This window comes from Chanodichthys erythropterus, chromosome 20 (genome assembly GCF_024489055.1).
Source record: "Chanodichthys erythropterus isolate Z2021 chromosome 20, ASM2448905v1, whole genome shotgun sequence".
NCBI classification, from domain to species: domain Eukaryota; kingdom Metazoa; phylum Chordata; class Actinopteri; order Cypriniformes; family Xenocyprididae; genus Chanodichthys; species Chanodichthys erythropterus.
Window position 1 is genome coordinate 11813166 of NC_090240.1, and position 24306 is coordinate 11837471.

Here is a 24306-nt window from a genome sequence, read left to right on the forward strand (position 1 = left end):
TGACCGGTTTGGTGGTGGGTCAGAGATGGCCTGGGGAGGCATATCCATGGAGGGACATACAGACCTCTACAAGCTAGACAATGGCACCGCCAGGTTGCACCTCAGACTGTCCAGGAGCTCAGTGATGCCCTGGTCCGGATCTGGGAGGAAATGCCCCAGGACACCATCCGTCGTCTCATTAGGAGCATGCCCCGATGTTGTCAGGCATGCATACAAACACGTGGTGCCATACAAACTACTGAGATGCTGCTATGAAATGGATTAGCCTGCTGCATCATTTTTTCACTTTGTTTTTCAGGGTGTCTTTGAATTCAGTCCTCTGTAGGTTGATCATTTTCATCTCCATCAAACAATGTGGCATCCTTTTGTTCCTAACACATTACCCAGTCCATATTAGTATAGATATCCAGCATGATATTCTTCCCCATTGAGATCTGATCTATATCAGTGTTCTGTAGATATATTCATGAGGTTTTACAAAATTACATTGTGCAAATCAAAACCACATACATTTTCCACAGATTCCTTCTTTATTCTATTTAAAAACAGACGCCAGTACAGACTCTGCACATTTATTTACTACGAACATAAGACTTTATTGACTTTATGCTGCACAGAGTGGAACAACATTTTGACAAAGTCAGTCACTACATGTTGCACATTTACGTCAGATTATTTATGTATTTCCTCAGCAAATTACTGCATTGCTGTGAAACTACTTGAGATTTGTATTGTTTAAAGACATGCAAGAACGTTTAAACTGCTATCAGCTAATCTGACTGTATCTGACTTTGTCTCAGTCAAACCGACAGCTAAATCTACACTACTCAAGTGTACTGAACGGACTACATATATAACCACGTATATTGTCTTGAAGACATTTGGCAAGTTACCTTGAAAGTAGTTTTTAGATGGTAGATTTTAACTACATTGCTTTCAAAGTTTTTTCGGACATAATAAAGTAGTTAATAATAAACAAGTCACAGTAAAATCAAATTGGGAAAAATGCCCATTTGCCGCAAGCCAAAACATTACACTGTACAAAGGCTCCGCCTCCACTCACATGATTGGCACCTCAGCCTTCTTATTAAATGCCATGCCCAGAAATGTGGCACTATATCCTATTTTGTTAGCATCCATTTTCAGTATTTTTACTTTAGTAGGAAATAACTTCCTCCCTGAGGCATCTCTTTCACTGTGCTATTAACTCACCACGCTTAAACAACTAGTCATGGCTGATCTTTCCTAAATGAGACCTTACACTATGATTAAATGAATAATTACATCTATTAACACAGTTTTTTTTTAGGCCAGAGGCGCACAAGGCTGCTTTTTAGGAACCTATATATACATATAGAATATAAAAAAATGGCACTTTTTTGTCACATGCTTACAGTGTAACTACAATTATTTGCACATTCCATATACATCAGGAAATGTTCTATGGTTTTATAATATTTGGCACATAATGGTTAAAAGGCCACTACGTTTGAGCTACACAGTATTTCTCCGATGAGGGTGTGAAAAAAACTGGGAAAAAATAGCTTATTATAATAATATTCTGATTATTGAGGGTAGGTGTTCGTGCAATGTTGTAAAGCTGTACATCTGTATCCATCCATCCATCCATCCATCCATCCAGTCATTCTCTCACTCTCAAACAGTAATCAATAATACAATCACAGTCACGTCAATCCAATGGCTCTCCACCTTCACTAAAAAGCTATTAAATAATACAAAGATGACCATGACAGCATAAATATGTCATATACATTTGTATATACAAAATAACACAGTGTTTCTTTCACCTTACAGCTGCAATAAACACCCAAAGTCTGCATGTGTAGTTCCTTGAACTAAGAACTTCCTTTAATTATGGCCTGTTGTTCAGGAAAACCGAGTCCATCGGCTCCTAAAGATGTGAATCAGAAGACTTTGGTCCGTTTGCTGTTCAGAGACCCGTGCTGCAAGACAAATTAGAGCGACAGATATGTGAAAAGCAATATTTCAGGTCATCTGTTTTTGTAGTTTTGTGTAACCAGTGTTGGGGGTAATGCATTACAAGTAACACAGGTTACAGTTAAGTAATCAGATTACTTTTTTCGACTAACTAGTAAAGTAACGCATTACTTTTAAAATTACAACAAAATATCTGAGTTGCTTTTTAGAATAAGTAATGTATGTTACTCTGTTTTCCCATTTATTGACTGACATCTCTCCTGTCTCCATGTTGGGAGTAAATGCAGATGCGTTGTGTGCGCTGGATCATCTAAAGGATCATTTCAATTTTGGAGTGAAAAGGCCTTTACATTTGCCGAAAATAGAACTTTATCACACAGAGCACACACCGGGGTCGGAAATGAATGAGATATTAGGGCAAAATGCCACCAAAATTATTAAAAATGCTTCCAAAAATTAAGATATGGTACAAAAAAGTTCTGTATAAGTTCTTGTTTTTAATATTTATAAGCAGTATTACATGAGCAAAGGTTCTGTTTTCCTGAATATCAGCATGTTTGCAAATGTGATACTGATATTATACAACAATTCAATAAACAAGTTAATAGGCAACTTACATTTTAGACACAATATTGTCTCAGTATTGTCCGTTTTTTCTATATTTTGCCAACGAAAATAGTTCCAAACAGTAGAGCCATTGCGCATCTCTGAGCAAGAAAGTTTCAACTTTGTTACTGAATGAATCCGCATTTTTGAACGAATCGTTCTAATGAATGATTTGATGACTCACTCACTTCTGCTTTATTCCTGAATGAATCAGCCATTTTGAATGAATCGTTTGACTGAATGATTCAATGACTATAGCCTTGTCCAAATACCCACACTTGCAGTCTTTGCACTTGACCACTTGTCTACTTACATGACGTATTTCCTGTATTTGGCCCAAGTGTTCAAGTGGGTGTGAAGACCACAAGTGTGTGTAGAACTTTTGATTGCCTGATGGGACACACTTATAGTGTTGCAAAAAATGCAAGTGTTTACAGCTTTTGTTTAAATTATTATTTTCAATACTCTGCATTTTAAAATACACTTCTAAATGTCTGTTCAGTGGTCGCTATGGAACTAACAGAAGACACTATTTTAAAACTGCGGTGCTTCTTTGAATGATAAAAAGCAGTTGCAAATGATGTACAAAATACACATAGCCTACTCATCTTTGCATCAATAAAATGCGCAACACTTTATATTTTACTACCAAATTATATGTATAATATAATTAATTGAACTTACAGTCACATGTTTTCCTTGACATCTCGCGATTTCGGGGCACATGAGTTCCCGAACATAATGCATGATGGGATACGCTTAGCCTTGAATACCGCTCAGAAGCAGTATTCAAGATAGTGTGGGTTTAGTGTGCATTAAGGGCACCGCACCTGAGCATTTTTAAGACATTGGACAGTCTTGCGCACTTACTTCCTGTCGCGTGCATGAGCTCTCAAGTGGGCAAGACCGCAAGTGTGGGTATTTGGACAAGGCATTTCTCATTGAGACAATGATTTGGTGCCACCTACTGGCGGTTTTAGTATCATTTCATTTTAGCTAAGGGGTGAAGATTGAATGCTGTTTTTGATCGTGATAGTTCTGATTAAAGAGATAATAGTCTATTTATAAATGCATTCTAAGAGCGAAATATGAGATAACATTGTAAAAATATGACAGAAAATAATTGCAGTCACATTGCATACAATGTTTGGTTACACTATTTTAAGGTATCTGTTAATGTGTAATTATACATTTAAGTACTGAGTTTGTTCATTAAATTTTTTACGCCATGTTAGCAACATGAATATTTACATGGCAAACACAAAGGTCAATATCATGCATAACATTTACGTTATTATATAAAACATTTCAACTTAACATAAGATAGAAAAATCTAAAATACATTCAGGAGATACATTTTGAAATATTCCATGCAAGCATGTTTCTGAATAAAACTTTCATTTTCTAGCAGCTTTTTAAGTACTGAGTAATAACAATTAACTGCATGTACTTACTAGAGGGTTAATATTAGAATTAGGGTTTAGTTTAGGGCTAGTCACGTGTAATTATGCATCATTTATAGTTATTACTACAGTAACTACATGTAATATGTTTAACAAGGGGAGGCTGACTTTGTATTTTTCTCTGAAACAGGCCTCCGGATTGCAAAGGCCACAAAGTGACAGATTGCTTTTAAAAGTAACTTTCATCAGGACATGAAAAACATTGCAAGGCATGTGAAAAGTGTTTAACTGCAGCAAAGAACAAGTATTTCTAGTCAAATTCATGCTCCCACTATTCAAGGAATTAGCTTTGTATTTTTATTTGGTAAAACCCTGTTTATAATTTGAACTTTAAAAGGTGGACATTTTCTTCAAGACAAATGAAATTCTGGTTATGCAGAAAATAAATGAAGCATTAAATTGATCAAGAGTGACAGTAAAGAATGTTTGAAAGAAATATTTCAGTTTCAAATATATGCTGTTGTTGTTTTGAGCTTTCTATTCTTTAAAGAATCCTAGAAAACAAAATGTATCACTTTTTCCACAAAAATATGAATCAGCGCTGTTTTCAACATTGATAATAATCAAAAATGTTTCTTGAGCAGCAAATCATCATATTAGAATGATTTCTGAAGGACACTGAAGACTGGACTAATGACGCTGAAAATTCAGCTTTGATCACAGGAAAAAAATTACATTTTACAACATTCACATAGAATACAGTTATTTAAAATTATAATAATATTTCTCAATATTACTATTTTTAACTAAAAAAATAAATGCAGCCTTGGTGAGCAGAAGAGAACATTCAAAAACATTCAAAATCTTATTGACCCAAAAACTTTTGAACAGTAGCGTACATATTAAAGTAGTCAAAAAAGTTTTCAGTTCAGACAGTCCGTTCTCTGCTATACCTGACTCTAGATTAACGCATCGACCCACAAATCCTGTGTGTCTCACCTTGGCCTGTTTGTAAAAGTGAGGAGCCAACTCCACCAGCCAGGACGACTCGACCGCGGTCACGTCCCGCATGTAGTACTTGCTGGTCTGAACCACCTCGTTGAAGACGACCCTGAGACACATCCCAAAACAAACAGTTCGGTTAACATCTGGTGAAAAAGAAAAACAGGAGTAGAAGTACAATTTATCCCAGTAGATTCATACGAGTACCATTTTGGGGGCTTTTCTCCATACAGCACCGAATCAGGGTGGATGTACAGCTCTCTGTCGTCACGTAGAGTCCTGGATGATGTACAGCATTAAAAGAAGAACCATGACATGCAAATATGGCTGGAAAAGTCAGCAGACTACCACTGATGAAGAGGAACTATTGAAGAAACACAAGTAAGGATGAACGAACCGACCTGTAGGAGCCGGAGTGATGCATACGGGCGGCATTCGCAAAAAACCCCGACACAATACATCTGAGAATCACATCCGGATCACCTTGAGAGCAGACAGAAGAGTGAGACATCTCTAAACTCTTATGAAAATACGGCCAGACAATATGACAAACCAATGACAACGTCAGAAGATAAAATAAGAAGTTTTAACAAACCGATATTGCAACCGATAGTATGAAAGCATTAGATTCATGTTGGTTACAGAAATGACAGCTCACCTTCACTGGACGTCCGAGGCACCTTAAACTTGTTGAGGAGGTGCCGCAGCTGTTCCCGCACGGCCACAGCGCGGAGGAGACCTTTATAGTTGAGGAAATGATCCTGACACCACTGAGAACTCTTCTGATGCTGTGGGAACAAATGTGGCATTTTATAGGCTTGATTCAATATCAAAATACCAAATTACCATATATCTTTATCCAAACATCACAAATCTGTGGTTATCAACCAGGAGGCCTCAGCCAAGTACTACGGGGTTGGCATTGGAAATGCTTGAGAATCGATCTATATGCAAAATAAACTAGGGCCGTCACTAATGATTATTTTAGTAAACGGTCGAGTATTTTGACGATTAAGTGGACAATTGCCTTAAAAATGACTTAACCAACTTCTCCTTAATATGACTGAATGATCAAATTTAGAAATATGATAATATTTTGTAATTATCATTTAAATGACTGATTTTCAAGTTGTTATAAATCAACATCTCAGGAAAATGTTATGGGGTCAAAATATGTCTTTCTGTTACAAAACAGTGCATTAGTTTCATACATGTCCACTGTAGAGGACACCACAACTTAAAATATGTATATCAAGCATTTTGGAGACACAACAAGTGAACAGGGCAAGAAATTATATATCAATATTCCTAAGAAATATTAGATATTATTATGAGAATGTTGCCAACTATTACTCCCAAAATTACACTTCTTTTTCATTACATGTTGTTCCAAGAACACATTAATATGCAAATTAGATAGTGTACAGATACACTGCATTGAATGGGAAAACCCATGTATGGCCATTTTACACACATATTGCATAAAGTAAAACGGTATATCAATAAATTCCATTATATCTTTCATAACATAGTTCAGAATCATCATTAAACAAAGTTTGGTTTAAAAAAAAATTCTGAAACCTAAAAATTGATTGGTGAATGAAAAAAATCCCATTGTTTTTGCCTATACATGTCATTTCATTTTTTAAACAACTGAGTTCTGGAGTCCACCTACGTGGACATAGCATAACATAACATATGAATAAAATATTTTCCATTTGTTTCTAATGCTCTAAACCAGGACTTACCAAACTTTTCAGCCCATGACCCCCAAAATAACAATGCCAGTGACTCGTGACCCCCACTATGGCACACACGCACTAACGTCTGTTTCACATACTCTGTTTGCAGTGCGCACTTTTTTTCTGTGCCCATATTAACAGATTAGAGCGTTCACACTGCAGCGGATGAGGTCTGGCAGTGCGTTCCAGGAGCGGTGCGTCTGCAGCAGTGCAGCGATTGTTTCCGCACCGAGTCTATTTTTGCTGTGCTGCACAGTGCTGAATTAAAACGATGTGCATTGTTCGCATTAAAATAAAAATGTATTGATGCGAAAAAACTAGTAATTTCACCACAGATGCATATAATAAAGTCTGTTACACAGTTTACACATGGCTTTTTTGCCTCGGGTAAAGCATGGAAAATGACACCTTACCAGGCATTTAGGTGAACAAGGAGACATAAACGATAGCACTCGTCTCTTTGTAAAGGTGGAAAAACAAAGTTCTTTATGACCTGAGGGATTTCTTGTAAAAAGATTTCAAAGGAAAGAAAAGACGAGAGTTGCCTGTTTTCATCTATTTTAAGTTTTAATTTAAAATGTTTGTGATTTTAACATAAAGCTTATGTTTAAATGTTTTGCCACTTGCGTGAGCAACATAATATAAATCAAGTATTATTTTATATAAATATAAAGTAATGAAATTAATAAAATGTAGTGCATTTAAACATGACGTCTATGAAATATAGTGTATACAAAGAGAATTGCAATGCTGACACGTCATGTTCAGTAACAACTTTTGGAAATAAAAATAAGTAAATGTTGTGTTTGTGATATACAGCCATGGATCAGTTTTGCACTAAAACCACGGCAGATGGTGTGTGCACACAATAGCATGTGCTGCATATCTACAGTAAAGGCATGACGGTGGTGCTTCTCCGCTCTCCTCCACTGGCCTCCCTGCGTTGTCGTTTTTGGTCGATATTAACCAACGTTTCATTTTGAGTCACGGTCGAGGGGAATGAAAATTGAAAGGTTGATGGCTTTTTTTCATTTGCATGATTTTTTATTTTAATTAAACTACTATTTTTAGTATTTTGTTACAATTATTGATAAAATATGCTATTTCTAATCGTTAAAAAAAAAATTTTTTTGATTTCTGGAAATCATCTCGCGACCCCCTACTTTGGGAACCACTGCTCTAAACGATGTAATGACATGAAAAAATACTAAATTAAAAAAAAAAATAAAAAATTTTCCAGGGTCTTATGAGGTTAAAATACATATATATAATAGGCGATAATAATTTATTCAAATAAAGTATCAAAAGCAAGTAATTATGTGGTTTTAATGAACAACACTTAAAATACAATGTCATCAAATTCAACTTATGTACATTACGTATTATAAACGCCTGCAGAGGGCGCCAACAGCCTGGTGATACTGGCCAAGCAACTCAAACTCACAGCATATGCAGATATGGAGTTTTTTTTAGGCGAGGTGCTGAGATGCGCTCCACACATGTAAATGATAACAGTGCAACACTTTGCTATGAAACACAAACTGCATCAGATTTTATAAGCATTCCCAAATGCACGTTATTGGAAACCCAGTTCATGTGGAGCAGAATTTACTGTAAACCGAGCTGCTCTGAGAAGCTGGAAGAAACTCTTAACCTGCACGCATGAAAATAATTAAAGTGTAGCGCTTCACTCTGAAACCCGCAGCCCATATATGTATTTAATTGAATCGCAGTCTTTGTGATTTCACAATAGCACTATGCTATAGTATGATTATTAAATGGTTTTAATATATCGTGTAGCCTTAGAAAACGGTCTAATAATGCGGTTCATGGATTCTCATACATGGAATGCTCCACTACCAGTATTTTACACAGTAAAACTGCAATCGAGGATTTTTTTAAAATCAAGCACTCAAATTTAATTTTCTGATATAATGGACAACCCTAAAATAAACCAAGGTTTAATAAAGTAAAAGTGAATTTGAGTGCATTCCTGACCGACAGGATGCTCAGTTACCTTTATGAAAGCCTCATAAACATTCAGCATGGTGAGATGATCCCCCTCAGCCACAGCAAACTTCCTGTGCTCCCGCGCCTGACATCATATGGACACACAGAAAAATGTGTTTTATTGGCACAAATACATTAAAGGGATATTTCACCCAAAAATTAAAATGATCCCATAATTTACTCACCCTCAAGCCATCCTAGGTTATATGATTTTCTTCTTTCAGCGAAACCCAATCTGAGTTATATTAAAAAATATCCTGGCTCTTCCAAGCTGTGTAATGGGAGTAAATGGCACCTGAGTTTTTGAAGCTCCAAAAAGCACATTCATCATAAAAGTAATCCATACAACTCCAAAGGCCTTCTGAAGCGAAGCAATGCACTTTTGTAAAAACAAATCCATATTTATTAGCTTTACTTCCGGCTATGGCCATATGTGCATTCACGAGAGGGTCGAGCTCCGGCTGAAGAGTGACCTGACCCCAATGTACGACGTAACTCCTCTTCTCTTATATCAAAATCCTTCCACATTTAAAAAATGTCTGGTTTTCTTTCTTTCTCTTTTTTTTTTAACGCCATGCCACCTTCTATGGCTATTTTCATGACGAGAGAGAGGCTTGGTTAAAAAAAATCTAAATAAATGTCTCATTTTAAACTTTTAATTCGTGACCAGCATTTTGTTTTGCTCCATCCTCTGTGAATCTGTTTGTCTATTCTCACCTAAGCTTACCCAAGACTACGTACGTCATGCGACGGTTCAGAGGTCACTCTTTCCACCGGAACTCGACTTGCATACGGCTGTTACCGGAAGCCAGTGAAAGTTTATAAAGTTATAAGTATGGATATTTTTCTTAGAAAAACGCATCATTTCGCTTCAGAAGGCCTTTATTAACCCACTGGAGCCGTATAGATTACTTTTATGATGGACGGATGGATGGATGTGCTTTTAGGAGCTTCAAAAGCTCCATTCAATGCCATTACAAGGCTGGGAAGAGCCAGGATATTATTTAATATAAATCCCATTGTGTTCAGCTGAAAGAAGAAAGTCACATACACCCAGGATGACTTGAGGGTGAGAAAATCATGGCATCATTTTCATTTTTTGGTGAACTATTCCTTTAAAATGGTTCATAAAGCACAAAAAAACTGTAAAAAAAAAAAAAAAAACGCAAAAAAGACATACAGCTGCTTTCTTCTGATTGTGTGGCACCGTGAAAAGGTTTTGAATTTGCATCATGGCTGCGATGGTAACTATCTCCTTGGAGCAGCCGAAATTTCCTGATTCCAGCAGCATCTTGGCAAACATGGGAGTGAGTGGGAACTCGGCCATTCGCACACCCATCGGGTCAGTGAGACGCCCGTACTGATCCAGACCTGTCAGAACCAGATCTGATGAGTTCACATACAGACAATCAAGCAGAAATCATGTGACAGTGTAAGATAAAGTCTTGTTCTTCTACCTCCAAGAGCGAAGAGCAGCTCCAGGGCTTGAACCATGGACTGAGCAGGAGGAGGCTGCGATACGAACACACTGATGCCATCAGAGACAAGGTACTCTTGAAGAACAACCACTCATAAATGTCTTGATATAACAGTAGGTGGCACTCACAGACAGGAAGCTGAATCGCAGCACATTGTCGATGCCCAGAGCTTTCAGCTGCAGAATGACTGGAGCCAGATTAGAGCGCTGCATCTCTGGAACTGTAGACGCGGGCAACTTCTCAAAGTCCTCCTCTGACAGAGACACGTGCACAGAACAGTACAATATACTATCATACATGCTTTGTAACTTTGCAGATCTTTTCATGGTCAAAGAGCAACATTACATAAAGAAAGTTGAAAATGTAAAAAAGCCCTTTAATTACTTTACTATATATTTTTAATTATCTTTGTATTATATGCTTTATTAATATGTTATATATAATAATAGCACAGTACCTGTGTAGAGACGGAAGCACTTCCCCGCGCGGTTCCGCCCGGCTCTTCCAGCTCTCTGACAGGCAGAGGCTTTAGAGATGGGCGTGACGATCAGTGACTCTATTGCTGTTAGTGGATTATACGCCCTCAGCTTGACAAACGCACAGTCAATCACAAACACTACACCGTTGATGGTGATGGATGTCTCGGCTATATTGGTTGCGACCACCACCTGAAAAAAACATCACAGAACAAACTATCGTCAAGAAGATCCAATTTAGCACTGAGGACATATTTACATCTGTGCCGATTCCTCATGCCTAACAGTTAAATAGCACACTAAATGTCACCAACTGTGTTTGAATCCCAATTCATAGTTTCTGTCCCATATAATGTGATCATGCTGCACCTTTCTGACAGTAGGGGGCATCCTCTCAAATACTCTCATCTGTTCGCTGTAGGGCAGGCCAGCATACATGGGCAGCACACACAAGTGCTTCTTCATCCCGTAGCGGGACAAAGTTCGGGCCTGTTCCTGGAGCAGAGACACCACCTTCTCCACCTCCTCCTGTTGAATGATCAAATGGCAATGTTTATCTTGAACTGAACACAGCAAGTACGATTGAGCTGCCATTTACCATACTTTAATGCTCTATGTACAAGTGCATCTCAATAAATTAGAATGTCGTGGAAAAGTTAATTTATTTCAGTAATTCAACTCAAATTGTGGAACTTGTGTATTAAATAAATTCAATGCACACAGACTGAAGTACTTTAAAGGTGCCATTGAATGAAAAATTTACCTCGGCATAGATGAGTAACAAGAGTTCAGTACATGGACATGACATACAGTGAGTCTCAAACTCCATTGTTTCCTCCTTCTTATGTAAATCTCATTTGTTTAAAAGACCTCCGAAGAACAGGCGAATCTCAACATAACACCGACTGTTACGTAACAGTCGGGATCATTAATATGTACGCCCCCAATATTTGCATATGCCAGCCCATGTTCAAGGCATTACACAAGGGCAAAACGTCTGGATCTGTGCACAGCTGAATCATCAGACTAGGTAAGCAAGCAAGGACAATAGTGAAAAATGGCAGATGGAGCAATAATAACTGAAATGATCCATGATAACATGATATTTTTAGTGATATTTGTAAATTGTCTTTCTAAATGTTTCGTTAGCATGTTGCTAATGTACTGTTAAATGTGGTTAAAGTTACCATCGTTTATTACTGTATTCACGGAGACAAGAGCAGTCGTTATTTTCATTCTTAAACATTTGCAGACTGTATAATTCATAAACAACTTCATTCTTTATAAATCTCTCCAACAGTGTGTAATGTTAACTTTAGCCCGTTAGCCACGGAGCACTATCAAACTCATTCAGAATCAAATGTAAACATCCAAATAAATACTATACTTACAGGAATCAATGCATGCATGCAGCATGAATGACGAACACTTTGTAAAGGTCCATTGAGGGTTATATTAGCTGTGTGAACTTTGTTTATGCTGGTTAAGGCAGTCGAGAGCTCAGGGGCGGAGGAGCGCAAGATTTAAAGGGGCCGCATACTGAATCGGTGCATATATAATTATGGCTCAAAATAGGCAGTTAAAAAAATTAATTTAAAAAAAATCTATGGCGTATTTTGAGCTGAAACTTGACAGACACGTTCAGGGGACACCTTAGACTTATATTACATCTTGTTATAACTATATATTTTTTTATATATTCTTTTTTGTTCAAGCTGTAACCATCAAAATGAAAGAAAAAAAAGTCAGGAAATATTTTACTTTATGTCTAATAAATCTAGAATATATTTCAGTTTCAATATATTTCAGTATATTTCAGGGGGAAAAAAAAACTTTTTCATGCTATTCTAATTTATTGAAATGCACCTGTATATTCAATAATCAGTTCAGTTTATATGTGAATTAAAGCCTAAATTAATGCTGCCTTCACATGCTATCCGAATTATTGTAAATACGAGTATCCTAGTTGGAAATTGTGCCAGGATAAAATTGTGCCCTCCAGTCATATTTTACCAGTGGGAAACTGGGGTATAATTTTAATACCCAAGTTCCCAAGCTGGACGGAACATAAACTATAAACATGGCGGAGGGGAGAATGATTGCTGCTGTGACTGCTACTCATTATTTAATTTTTTTCACAACAGCTACATCGCCTCATCTTATCTTTAAAGTAGTACATATTTACAGTACATATATGAATAATCATTTGAAGTGTATCGTTGTTGTCAATGAATAGGCTGCAAAATTTTATTCAAAATACATTGGATATTCATTAAATATCTTCAATACATTTTGGCTTTAATAAGATTTCCCCAATAAATAGGCACGAATAAACCTGATGTCCTCTATAGAGTGACTCCTATTCGACTTCTATTATTAATTCATTTAAGCCATTAGTCGACTAATTGCACATTCATATTAATTTAATTACTTAGATATATACTGCGCAGAATACTAAACCATAATGAGCCTTTATTATACATATAGGCATAATTTACCTATTTCGCGCTCAAGCACACATAAAGCTTGCCGCAAAAGCTGCCGTTTTTCTTTATTTTACAGCACAATATTTTCTTGTTATTGTGAGTTTACAGAAATAAAATTAGACATTTTACAGTTCTGAATGATGTATTACTCTTATCTGTATGACAGAAAATGACATTGTGACATGACAAAAATAAGTATTTTAAGATTTTACTTGCATGTTTCAAATTATAAGCCATATTTGAGGTTGATGGATGATAGGTGAATTTGGATTTCCTGGCCGCCATACTGTAATTATCACAAGGACCCGCGGTTAACGATCTGTCCCTTACTGACTACGTGATATCGCTATGAGTTCTTTTTATTTCTTTGATTAAAGGGTTAGTTCACCCAAAGCTTCGGAGCATTAAGAATCAGCGTGTCGCATCAGCTGTTCGGAGTGCCAAAGTCATGTGATTTCAGCAGTTTGGCGGTGTGACACGCATTCCGAACCTCTGATTCGACACAAAGGATTCATAACGCTCCGAAGATTCCTGAAGCAGTGTTTTGAAATCGGCCATTACTAAATAAGTCTTTTTTTTTTTTTTTTTGGCACATCAAAAATATTCTCGTTGCTTTATAGTATTAATATTGGACCACTGTACTCACATGAACTGATTTAAATATGTTTTTAGTACATTAATGGATCTTGAGAGAGGAAATTTCTGTCATTTCTGTCTATGGAGGCCTCACTGAGCCATCGGATTTCAACAAAATTATCTTAATTTGTGTTCCGAAGATGAATGAAGGTCTTACGGGTGTGGAACGACATGAGGGTGAGTAATAAATTACATTAGTTTCATTTCTGGGTGAACTAACCCTTTAACCAACTAATAAAATTTTGGTCGACTAAGCCTCTTCTGACACTGACATTTAGTTGACTATTAGGGAGCAGCCCTACCTCCAAGCACTTGAATACGATGAGCTCGTAATCACGACTTCAGAAGTAGGAAGTAGGAAATTTCCGATAGCACATGAAGAGAACGTGTATCTTCAGAAGACTTGAATTAAACCTTTCCATTAATATGGATTTCTTTTCCGATCTCTTTATGAAGGCTTTGAAGCTTTAGAGTTTTGGGAGAATAGACTTTCGACGGAGGTTCAGAAATCTCTCTGATTTCATTAAACATCTTCATTTGTGTTTTGAAGATGAATGAAAGTCTTGTGGGTTTGCAACAACATTAGGATGAGTGAATGAGGACAGAATTTTCTATCCCTTTCATAAACACTGAGAGCAATACGTTTTGCACATCATGTCAAAATCAAAGGAGCTTCAAAGTTCTTAAAAATCACATTTTATGTTAAGTCCTTTTTAAACGAATAAAGTAAATGCTGCAGCACAGAACAAAACTACAGAGATGTCAACATTTTCTCCCAGCACACACACCTGTCCTGTGAGAAACGCCAGCACGTCTCCATCCTCCTCAGTCTCATGGATCTTCAGCACGGTTTCCACCGTAGCCTTCACATAGTCTGGTACAGGACTAGACACAAAATCATTCTCCTCAGTTTCATTATTCAAAGCACAGAGACTCATCCTCACAGGACTGACCGTATGGTATAAACACACACCTGACAGTGTAGAAAATATCCACAGGGAAAGTTCGGCCCTCGACAGTCAGAATACCACAGGTGTCTTTATTTGGGTCTCCAGACTCATTTAGGTTGAAGAAATCTTGAAATTTCTGTGAGAAAAGCATTATTAGTACATTAACACATAGACTGTTATAGACCGCTACTGGAGATGATCAGACAGGATAACCACGTTCATTCAGTCCGTCAGCTCCATAACCATCCAACAAAAAAGAAAGAAGTCTCTTCTGCTCACCAAGGCTGCAGTTATTTTATCAAAATCATTACACAGTCTTCAGTGTCACATGATCCTTCAGAAATCATTCTAATATGCTGATTTGCTGTTATAAAGCCTGGGACACACCAAGCCCAACTGTTCAACATAGATAATAATCAGAAATGTTTCTTGGGCAACAAATCATCATATTAGAATGATTTCTGAAGGATCATGTGACACTTAAGACTGGAGTAATGATGCTGAAAATTCAGCTTTGATCACAGAAATAAATTACATTTTAAAATATATTCACCTAAAAAACAGCTATTTTAAATTGTAATAATATTTCATAATATTACTGTTTTTTGTATTTTTAATCAAATAAATGCAGTACTGGTGAGCAGACGTGACATGTATATATAAAATTTATTTTCTGAATTAAAATGTTTTCTAATTTTCTGGGTGCTATACAGTCATGCTGATACTGTGCGACCTGCAGAAACATGAACCTGAACATGCAGAAATATGCAGGAAATTATAAAATGAATATTTTTTTTTTAATAATTTAATGTAATGATGTTTGTACAATTATATTCAAAAAAATTTTGTGAGAAATTTTGAATATAAGGAGTACTTTTCACATGCGCTGTAAATGGGGTCAGAGGTCAGACTTACCTTGGCATCCAGAGTGGCCGAAGCTACAATCAGACGCAGGTCTCGCCTCTTCTTCTGAATCTGTGAAGTAAGAGAAAACAATAAACAGAGAAATCCCACAGAGATTCTCATCTGACAGAAGATCAAGAGCAAATAAAGCGTCACCTTCTTCAGAAGGCCGATGGCAATGTCCGTGTACAGCGTTCTCTCATGAGCTTCATCCAGCATTAACACACTACAACGAGACAACATCCATGTCTGAACGCGCTGTGATATGAATCAATCCTCTGTAAGTCAACGCTGGTAGAGGTGTGGTGGCTTTACCTGTATTTCTTTAACAGCGGGTCAGACATCATCTCCCGAACTAACATCCCATCTGTCAGAAACTGAGAGAGAAGACAACAGTACATACCAGAAGGCAACAGTAATAAACATCTATGGATGAAAATAACCGTCTCTACCTTTATACGAGTGGCGTGCGGGTCAGAGCAGTCATCAAACCTGATGGTGTAGCCCACCTCGTGTCCAAGAAATGCCCCTCTCTCCTCTGCCACACGACTGGCCACCTGTGTGCATACGTTCAGAGACTGCAGCAGGTGTTCACGCTTAAACATAAGCTGAGGAGAAGGACTTACGTACAGATGTGGCCGCCACCCGTCGAGGCTGAGTCACTCCGATCACCTTCCCTTCTGCCGCCCATCCAGCCTCCAGCAGATACTGCAGACACACCTCACGTCACATGATATGACAATAAACTCTGTCAAGCAAACCTGCCAAAAAGTGATTCAGGAGAACTCAAGGAAACCCTCAAATAGGATGGACAAACCTGTGGAATTTGTGTGCTTTTTCCAGATCCTGTTTCTCCAACAATCACCACAGTCTGGAAACTCTCAACCAGATAGAGGATGTTGTTTCTGTGCTGGATGCAGAACAAAAACATCATTCATAATTACAGAAACTGATTTGTAAAATTGCAAACAATATTGTAAATAGTGTTGCATTACTTAGTTAATTTGGTAACACCAATAAGGTTCATTGGTTAAAAATTAGTTAATGTATTAACTAACATGAACCAACCATGAGCATTACATTTGTTACTGTATTTACTCATCTTTGTTAATGTGTGTTAATGAAAATTCAGTTGTTCATTTTTTGTTCATGTTAGTTCACAGTGCATTAACTAATGTTAACAAGATTTTAATAATAAATTAGTAAATGCTGAAATTAAATGCTGTATAAGTGCAGTTCATTATTAGTGCATGTTAACTAATGTAGTTAACTAATGAACCTTATTGTAAAGTGTTACCATTAGTTTTTATGGAAAGTAATGCATTACATTACTTTTGCATTACTTTTTCTGACTTGGTCTTGCTTGTTTGTTTTTACATAATAATAATAAAAAAAAGTTCTATTTTTTGGCAAATGTCTAGTCTCTTTCACATCCAAAGTGAAATGAATAAGCCTCAAGCTCTGTTCACACTGCCAGCGACTTTGTCATTGTATGTTGCTAGTCTCTGTACTGTGAAGACACTTGCGGGCATTCCTAGTGCTGTCGCTCTTATGTTATTGGTAGACTGCACGTCTATGGCCATATCTTTAGAAAATGCAATCACAAATTATATACAGTATATATACACCAATCAGGCATAACATTATGACCACCTTCCCAATATTGTGTTGGTTCCCCTTTTGCTGCCAAAGCAGCCCTGACCCATCTAGGCATGGACTCCACTAGACCTGAAGGTGTGCTGTGGTATCTGGCACAAAGATGTTTGCAGTAGATCCTTTAAGTCCTGTAAGTTGTGAGGTGGGCTCCATGGATTGGACTTGTTTGTTCAGCACATCCCACAGATGCTCGATTGGCTTGAGATCTGGGGAATTTGGAGGCCAAGTTAACACCTCAAACTCGTTGTTGTGCTCCTCAAACCATTCCTGAACCATTTTTCCTGTTGAAAGAGGCCACATCCACCAGGGAATACCGTTTCCATGAAAGGCTGTACATGGTCTGCAACAATGTTTAGGTAGGTGGTACATGCGAAGTATGGATGGCAGGACCGGTTTCCTAGCAGAACATTGCCCAAAGCATCAGACTAATGTAATGCACATTACATTACCGCTGGCTTGCCTTCTTCCCATAGTGCATCCTGGTGCCATGTGTAAGCGATGCACACACACCCGGCCATCCACGTGATGTAAAAGAAACCGTGATTTATCAGACCAGGCCACCTTCTTCCATTTCTCCGTGGTCCAGTTCTGATGCTCACGTGTCACTGTTGGCACTTTCGGCGGAAGACAGGGTAGGTCTTCTGACATTTCATATAGTTGCGTTGATGATGAATATGAAGCAGTGCAACAACTCGTAATGAAGCCTATAGACAGGTTTCTGTGCAACGTCATCACAGAGATGCGCGCGCAACTAGGGGGCAGAAAGCATCACTCTTTACAGCATATCTAGCAGAAACAGAGATGACACAGAGCTGTTGTGCTGTAAACTGCACTAACTGCCAAAAAGATGGAATTCGGCATAACACCTGTTAGCGGTTTTGCCCCCTGAATGCACGTGCATCCAGTATTGTTTGTATACAAGAAACATGTCTATAGAATGTAGTTAGAATGTCCCTAAAATTCAAGAAATGTATTTTTGTCTCATATTTACATCATATGACATAGTTAAAGGTGCCCTAGAATTAAAAATTGAATTTACCTTGGCATAGTTGAATAACAAGAGTTCAGTACATGGAAAAGACATACAGTGAGTCTCAAACACCATTGTTTCCTCTTTCTTATATAAATCTCATTTGTTTAAAAGACCTCCGAAGAACAGGCGAATCTCAACACAACACCAACTGTTACGTGCATAAGCCAGCCCATGTTCAAGGCATTACACAAGGGCAGGACGTCTGGATGTGCACAGCTGAATCATCAGACAAGGTAAACAAGCAAGAACAATAGAGAAAAATGGCAGATGGAGCGATAATAACTGACATGATCCATGATAACATGATATTTTTAGTGATATTTGTAAATTGTCTTTCAAATTGTTTCATTAGCATGTTGCTAATGTACTGTTAAATGTGGTTAAAGTTACCATCGTTTATTACTGTATTCACGGAGACAAGAGCCGTCGCTATTTTCATTATTAAACACTTGCAGTCTGTATAATTCATAAACACAACTTCATTCTTTATAAATCTCTCCAACAGTGTGTAATGTTAGCTTTAGCCACAGAGCATAGCCACAAACTTATTCAGAATCAAATGTAAACATCCAAATAAACACTGTACTTATGCAATTAGACATGCTGCATGACGAACACTTTGTAAAGATCCATTTTGAGGGTTATATTAGCTGTGTGAACTTTGTTTATGCTGGTTAAGGTAAGCACGAGCTCCGGGGGCCGAGAGCACGAGATTTAAAGGGGCCGCGCAAGGAATTGGTGCATATATAATTATGGCTCAGAATAGGCAGTAAAAAAAATTATAAAAAAAAAAATCTATGGGGTATTTTGAGCTGAAACTTCACAGACACATTCAGGGGACACCTTAGACTTATATTAGACTTACATCTTTTAAAAAGAAGCTCTAAGGCACCTTTAAGCAATATCATGAGAGTAACAAGCACAATATAACAGGAGTGCTGTTTTTCTGTCCACAAATTTTAGACAATATTGTCTGTTTTGCTCAATTTTGCCAAAGAAAATATAAAGACAAAGCAGAACTCTTCATCTCCGAGCAACACACAGTGTCATTTCATTTCTGAATCTGTGTTTTGAACGAATCGGGTGAACCTCATTGGACTTGAATCAGCGCTGCACAGACCGATCGGTGTATGACATCAAAGTACTAAGAGAGAGATTCAGAAGTAAACAGAGCCATCTGCTCTCTAATCAGAACATGTGAGCGAAGCGGAGGGGTGTGACGCTCTGCTCAATATTTCGCTCTATGCCAGCGCGCTCCGCTCAATCACTCACGGCCCAAGCGTACGCTCCACTCGTGTATCGCTCACGCTCACCGGTAAAACGACATTCGCTCAAATCCCGCTCCGACATGAAATTTTGATGTACTGTACTTTTTGTTGATGCTTTTTAAGGCATTGTTTACCATTTTGCAAAGATGGCCTCAGCACATTATCTATGAATAGAGTACTCTGTGCATGGGTGTGATTACATTAATGATAATTAGCAGGATACAGATTACATTGCAGGATAATATCTGTTTTAAATTAGAAGTTTTATTTATTTCTTTAGACATATATGTCATGTTTGTGTGATAAGTAGGCAATTCGTTGAGTTTCAGTTCATTTTTGAGTTTCAGAAAGATTCTCGTGGAGACGGAGCCAGTTGCACCGTTTATTTTCCTTACTTTACAAAAGCACAAGGTTTTGATGTTACTGTGAGTGTACACAAATAAAAGTACTATAGTTGTCTTACAGTAATCTGTATGGCTAAAAATGTTGTTTCCGCTGTCGAAAAATCCATCAGAACGCGCCAGCGCATTCGTTGTATAGGGTTAAAGAAACCGTAGCCTATTTAGTTTCATATTTATGTTTAAATATAATATTATATATATTTTTTATTTCATCTATGTTGATTATGAAAAGTGAACAGCATGACTATATCAATATGCCCAATATGTCGGGAGACATGCAGTGGGTGAGACATGATTTTGACCACTTTATTAAGTTTTGTTTTGTAGAAATCCTTTCTTTAAAGTGAATTTTGATTTGTATAAATCGTATCTTAATTTTAAGTAATGTTTCATCAACCAGTTGCCTAGATTTAATGCATAAGAACAAAACCAAGAACGTTGTCCGGTGCGGATTGAAGCGCGTAACAAACGAACCCTTTGTTTCCGCGGCCTTTGAGGTGGAAACAATATCTTTCGGTTTTAATAAATTTCTTGAATAGATGTCTCAATCACAGTAGGCATACAGATAGTTATGATATTTGTGGCTTTAAAGCAATAGGCTATATTGTATAAAGTGGTAGGCTATAAATAAACGTGACGTGACTTGACTGGAGAGTCGGTCTGACACTTTCTTTCCATTTTTTTTTCATATTTGTTTTGTGTTTTTGTTATCGAGAGGAAAACGCATATATAAACGGTGCTATCAGCAGCATGGACGGGTCGGGAAATTCATTAACAATATGACACATTTCAAAGTATGAATCATTGTGATTACATCACAAAATGAATCTTTGCTAACTAAAAATTTCTCCACACGGCCTTTCAATTAGGCCTAGGTCTCCTTCTTCGTTCTTATAACTTTGATGTTCAGGGCATTCTGGGTTGAGTGAGCAGAGCGGAATCTTCAGAAAGGCGCTCCCTGCTCCACTTACGCTCACATGTTCTGTCTCTAATTGCTCTTGCAGTACTTTGATGTCATACACCGATCGGTATATGCAGTGCCACTATACTTGTTTTCATAGGCTTTATATTACACATTGTTTGGAAGCCCACACTGGACAGAATGTGGAATAACATTGTTTAAAATAATGGATTAAAATTATTTTTTTATTTAAATTTTTTTTTTTAATATAGCTATAATAATTCTTTAGCTTTTTCATTTGATTAATCTAATTTTAAAATCGTTAGTTGCACTCCTAATATGAATAATACACAAACACATATCTGTATTTATCGTGTTTCTGCAGGTAAGTTACCTTGAAGACGGGCAGCCTCTGCCTCTGTTTCTCTATGGAGAGAGCCGTGTGCGGGTTAAAGATGATGGGAGAGCCGGTGGTCTCAGTGGACAGGTCTCTCTCCTCACACACACCCGGAGCCTCTGAGCCTGGAAGAGACACACATCAGCCATTCACACACTGACAGGAGCTCCATCTTTACTGTCAGGCAGTGGATTCAGAGCATTCTGGACAATGCTGCGCATTTACGAGAGAATCCCGAGTCTGGATCAAATCATGTCCTTCTAATGCATTATAGTGTGATAACTTGTGCATTTTGTGTTGTATTGCTGGGACATGGGACATGAAACGTGGCATGTTATCATGGTATATAGCCATGCAGCACTGCAGTAACACACTAATACATCAAATACACACTAACGCTACACATGAATCAACACACAGCACAGCGCTGCTGCAGCATACGTTTACTCTGCGGTAATATCACCAGTCAAAATATGTATAAATATATCAGGATAACTCTGTGATACACGATATGAATTTTACCGGGTTTCCAGAATTTCATGGTGGTGTGGGGCGCCGCCATGATGCTACGTCATTGACCTCGGTGATATCATCGTACCTGTAAACTCACAGCTAGATGGCGACAAACACAAGAGTTCTATCTCTCATAGTACAAAATAATACATTTAAAATATTAATGTCAAAAGCGTATAAAATAATAATTTATTGTATAACTAACTTACATAACTATAACAATAAATAACTTAAAAATGTATTTTTTAAAAAGAAAATGTTTAATGAGACGTAAAAAAAAACAAAAAAAAAACAGCTGCTTCAGTTGAGTTTGAACTCACTCAATCATTTCAATAATCCATCTATATTTACACATTATGGCCACAGCTTTAAAGTTTGTCACTATGCATACAACATAAGACACTAGTCGTTCTGTGTTATTATCACGTGCTTTTATGCAGGCTTATAAAGAAACACAAAGAAACTACAGGGAGACGTAAGTGCACTGCACACTTTAAATATGATTTTAGTTAGTTAAAAAAATGTTCAGTGTGAACAAAAGCTATTGCAAGGATGGTTTTACTGATCACAAATTTTACAAATACTGGTGTGATTCTCAACCTTTTTGACTCCAAGACCAGTGAGCGCAAACATATTCCCCATGACTTTTTATTTTTTCTCTGTGATTTACTGGATGAGCTTTAAAGTCCCTGGAATATTTTTTTTTTTTTTTTTTTTTTTAGTATGAATATGTTAGCCTTAAGGTGCAATATGTAATGTTTTTGCAGTAAAATATCCAAAAAACACTAGGGCAGTGTTATATATTTTGTTCATTTGAGTACTTACAATATCCCAAATGTTTCCAACTATTTGTAAATCGTGAGAAAATTGCAATTTTAACCAAGGCTCCGGGACGTGTGAGGAGTCGCCTGTCAATTGCGTCATACCGGCGTTACCCTCGGTTTCCGGTTTTATTTTGTAGAAACCATGGAAACACCAAAGACGCTTTAAAATTTACATGTTTTAATAGACAAGGGAACAACTGTTTTGATATATTTGTAGACAGAAAACGAATTGTTGTTATATAGCTCACGTTTAGTCTTATTGTTTAAATCTAATTTTCTTGATTTTTTTGCGAGTAACGTTACCATGTTTTACCATGCCTCAGAGAAAAACAAGTAGCTAACATAGTAGCTAACATAGCATAATCAGATGCAGCTTTATTTTTAGTAACAGTAATACAGAATTTTCTCCATCATACATTTTAAAATTAATTGCATGACATTTATCAACACAAACCATCCAGTATTTAACATGATATTCTAATATTGATCAATCTTACTGCAGTGTGCATCAAGTGTCTCACAGCAGCCGCCAAGCGAACGCTCAGAGTAATGTTATAACATCATTTTAAACACACTCTAATATGATAAACAGAGCTGTGTTACCTCATACTCATGACCGGAAAAGCGGAAGCGGCACCAGTGATTGTGTCATAATAAAAGTCCCACTGCTCGTGAGGCGTGTGTTGCGCAATCGCTCCAGCGGCCTCGTTCACCTCCCACAACACTCGCCCTGCTCTGCTTCATATGACAGTTAATAATCTCATCCATGAACACGATTTCTTCCCAAGTCCTATCCCTATTCTTTTCCACCGTCCGTTGACCACATGTCCCATGATTCCGCGCTCAAACTTGGTGTCATCAAGCTACGCCTTTGTTTTGAACAGACCTCTAGTGGACAAAATTATATATTGTACCTTGAAGGCTATGAATAAGCTGGTGTGTTCCAAAACAATGACAAAATTCGCATTTAGGAGATATAAGCATTCAAAACTTAGTCTCTCACTTCCGCTAAAATGGATTTTCATGACATCACATCGCACTTCTCGTCAAATCTTCAGTCTAATTAAAGGTGTTCTAAGTGATGTCACGCATTTTTAGGCCAAAACATTTTTTGTCACATACAGCAAACATCTCCTCACTATCCGCTAGCTGCCTGTTCCCTTGAACACACTTAAAAAAAAAAAAAAAAACGCAGTCTCTGTAGTCACCACAAGCTCCGAAAACGGCAATAAAAACAAACTGGTGCAGCCTGGACCACGAATCATAATAAACATGCTCCAGCCAATAACCGACAAGATGATTTTAAATGCGTGTTCATGACTGTTTCAGGAAGCACGGAGGGGAGGGGGAGGAGGAAGCAGAGGGAGGGTCTAGCTAGTCTCTGTTTTGTTTGACAACACTTCGAACGTCAACAGGAAATTACATCCACCTAGGATCACTTAAAGCACCTTTAATCTAGAATCTGAAGTCCCACCCCCTCCTACACCATCAACAGACACTGAAGCTGCGGCTGAAATCGGTCATTTGTTCACATTTACTAGTTTCTACATGGTGAATGGCACATAGTGCACTATATAAAGAATAGGGAACGATTCAGACAGTGTAAATATGCTTTCCTTTGACGCGAATGAAGTCCGTTTTCGCGTTAGTGTCACATGAACC

The 24306-nt window shown here is 37.5% G+C and overlaps 1 protein-coding gene across 1 annotated transcript; it reads right to left on the bottom strand.

Annotated features, from left to right (window-relative positions):
- Positions 1-353: 353 nt before the first annotated feature.
- Positions 354-21900, bottom strand: dhx35 (DEAH-box helicase 35). Its single transcript, XM_067370698.1, has 21 exons — positions 21830-21900; positions 21305-21432; positions 16469-16561; positions 16282-16359; positions 16104-16208; positions 15967-16028; positions 15808-15877; positions 15664-15723; positions 14772-14884; positions 14587-14683; positions 11046-11204; positions 10658-10868; positions 10329-10453; positions 10180-10234; positions 9903-10093; positions 8730-8807; positions 5629-5758; positions 5372-5453; positions 5178-5249; positions 4968-5079; positions 354-1964 (listed from the first exon to the last, which is right to left on the bottom strand). The coding sequence occupies exons 1-21, from the start codon at positions 21867-21869 to the stop codon at positions 1926-1928; spliced, it is 2100 nt and encodes a 699-aa protein (XP_067226799.1). The 5' UTR covers positions 21870-21900; the 3' UTR covers positions 354-1925.
- Between the last annotated feature and the right edge of the window lie 2406 nt (positions 21901-24306).